Here is a 3,057-nt window from a genome sequence, read left to right as displayed (position 1 = left end):
GTATTAAATGTATGTCCATGTCAACAATGGGTCAGCAATCATAATAAGTTTGGAAAACGATGATAAATTCTTTATTATTACTCTGATAGAGGCATCAAGCTTGTGAATCAGACATCAGTCATCAATCCCTTTAAATAACGAGTGATTTGAAATTTTAGCTGGATAGATAATAATTTAGAATTGGCTAACTAATGATTAAATGTGGTAATGACATACCTGAACCTGTACCTGTACCTGTACCTGTACCTGTACCTGTACCTGTACTTGTACCTGTACCTGTACCTGTATGTTTACCTTATACTTCTGAAGATTGGTTCGCATATTAGCTTCAAGTGTTCCTTGATTTATTACTTTATTATAAACTATCTTGGGAACCCAGCTTTGCCTTGAAACAAAGTTTCCTTTATAAGACTTTAACCTATTTCGTTTAGAAATTTTAATCTTTCCTTTTAACATTCCTGTGGTTCTACAGAGTTCCTCATTCAAAATTTGAGGCTAATCGGTTAAGGGGTTTCTGAGTTATGATCGGACATTTAAAGACACAAACAAAGATTACTATAGATATATACACAAATTTCATAAAAATCCTGATGTAAATTTTGATTTGTCGAACCCTCAATCAATTCTATTGAAAAATGTTTATCCAATTATTCTCCTTTAATCAGAACTAATTCATCCACGATTAATTTCAAACTTTTATTTTATAAAGTAATCCCTGGTTTAGAACAAACTTTGGAATTAGATGAGGAGTTAGAGGTCCCGGAACCTAGTTTATCCAATCCTGCCTCCTCCTTATATTCTGGACCTGGTTCATGTAAACCGGTTCCTAATTTTACTTTTCTTGAGAACGGTTCTTTGTAACTTTTAGAGGCTTGATTATACACTCCAGAATTGTTTGGGTTAACTAAGTGTTCTGAGATGTATTTATCTCCAGGAGAAGGTTGAGTACTTGCAGTAAACCTAGTATTTCCCTCATCTATATTCAGAGTATGCTGGTAGAGTGCAGATCTGTCCTCACCTTGATTATTTGAGGAACCATACACGCCATTCAATAGTTTTCCTTCTCGACTAGAAACATACACATCATTTAATAGTTTTGCTTCCCTGCTACCTTTTCCATAGTTGTCGATAGTTCCAATGGTAGAATTCCCCGCCTGTGGTGGAAAATTGTCTTGATGAGGAACTGTGGCCGAGGCTTTCAAGGCAAATCTTTTTTTAATAGTTTATCAATAAATTAGAAGGATTTTAGGCGTTATTTCAATTGATTCTACCATTCATAGAGCAATCACCAACTAACTAGAGATGGGCACGCTCGATATTTTTATTTTGTTCGTTCATCTTTCGTGATTGGCCTATTTCGTTAGTTTTTTTGCAATCACTAAAAAAATGTATATCTATTTCGTTCGTTCTCAAAATTATTGGTAATTTTCCATCTAATTCGTTCGTTTTCTCACTGAACGATCATTCTTTTATAAAAAAATGTTTCCGAAAAAATCGTTCGTTTAGTGAAAAATTAATTCTTTGATTAGAAAGTTTGTTCCAAAAATTCGTTCGTTCAGTAAAATATCCATCGTTTTGAGGCTTTTGAAAAATTTGTTTGTTCAGTGAAGGATCGTTTTTTCAAGTTTGTTCGAAAGATTTCAAATTGTTTATTAAAAAAAAAGATATTTTTTTTCGTTTCTCTGCACCATCCATTTCATTCGTCCATTGTTTTTTTTCTGAACAATCTCCCTTTTTCACGAACATTCTTGTTTGTTCAAAAAAACTATGCCCATCTCTACACTTTAACCCCACTATTTCTTTAGACAGTTTCATAGATATTCACAAGGATTACACTTAATCCACACCATATTCGGATTAGTACTTACAGAAGGGAATCAATTCAAAAGTTCCCACCCAGTTTTTTTGTAAAACTATCCTGGTTTCTTTTAGATTTCTAATAGCCATATTATCAGAGGTTGAAACAGTATCCTTGGTATCCCTGGTATCCCTGGTATCAACTGTATTGTCTACAGCTTGTAAAGGTCTTGTGTTAGACATGTTGACTAATTGAAATGTTTGTCCAGAACTACATTTTTCATTTGAATTTCCTTCACCCTCTAGCCTGAAAACATTAGTTCTTTAATTTTTATTTTCTTCATGGTTAGAAAATCCATTTTAAGTTAAATTAGATGCTCTTTTAGTAAAGTTTTTCCATTACAAATTCTGCTTGTCAACTTGTATATTTATTTTACTAAAATAGAGCTCACAGAATAATCTGAACACGTCAAGTTACCCTTCATTTATAGATTGGCATGTTCGATTTGCAATGGTACCCTTTAAAGCTTTGTGTGATCAAGAATTGAATGAGATATCATGTTTTTAACTTTGACAATTGTTTATTTTTTATTAAGGTTTCTTAATATCAAGTGATTTTTGCTTCATACTCAATGTCTGAATCTTAACTTCTCAACTTAATCAATAAATAAATAAATTCCAGATTATCAATCAATTAAAGATTTAAATGGTACCATTGTGCATCAGTCTTGCCTGTTTCAATAAAGGCTCAAAGTCCCAATAAAAAGTAAATTTTCTTTTACCTTGTTTCAATTTTGTGTCTGCCTCTGTCACTATTTTCACTGTTTATATCACTCATTTTTAGTTTATCATTGAATACATTCGGAACTGTATCTTCTTTTTTATCATATTGTCCGTTCCTGTTTTTTGTTTCACATTGCGCCCCAAACTTCACAGAGCTTTTGCCTAAAATTTAAATTGCGGTTATAAACCTTTATTTTGATATTATGGAAATTTAAATGTATAAATATTAAAAACTTTTACTCTGAAAGAATTTGAAAAGTTGTGGTAATCTTTCTATCTAACAAATATGACATTGCAAAAAATATTTTTGTTTAGGGTAAAATTAAATTGATTAAAGACAATGCACGGAAAACTGAATTAAAGGAGTAGATATAGATTTGTATGTGACATTAGAAGTACGACTTTGTGACCTGCTCTAGTTTTGATTTTACGAACATTTTTGAGAAAAGCAAAGTTTTTCGGTCAAATTTTAGAAGT

At 31.8% G+C, this 3,057-nt stretch overlaps 1 protein-coding gene across 1 annotated transcript; it reads right to left on the bottom strand.

Annotated features, from left to right (window-relative positions):
* Positions 1–282: 282 nt before the first annotated feature.
* On the bottom strand, positions 283–2,817 carry LOC111715676 (uncharacterized; the record flags this gene model as incomplete). Its single annotated transcript, XM_023491032.1, has 4 exons — positions 2,580–2,817; positions 1,919–2,104; positions 716–1,209; positions 283–338 (listed from the first exon to the last, which is right to left on the bottom strand). Coding segments are annotated over exons 1-4 (792 nt in total), but the record flags the coding sequence as incomplete, so codon positions are not given.
* Between the last annotated feature and the right edge of the window lie 240 nt (positions 2,818–3,057).

Source organism: Eurytemora carolleeae, unplaced genomic scaffold (genome assembly GCF_000591075.1).
Source record: "Eurytemora carolleeae unplaced genomic scaffold, Eaff_2.0 scaffold1817, whole genome shotgun sequence".
Lineage (NCBI taxonomy): Eukaryota > Metazoa > Arthropoda > Copepoda > Calanoida > Temoridae > Eurytemora > Eurytemora carolleeae.
Note: the sequence above shows the minus strand (reverse complement) of the source record. Positions and strands in the feature narration are given on the sequence as shown.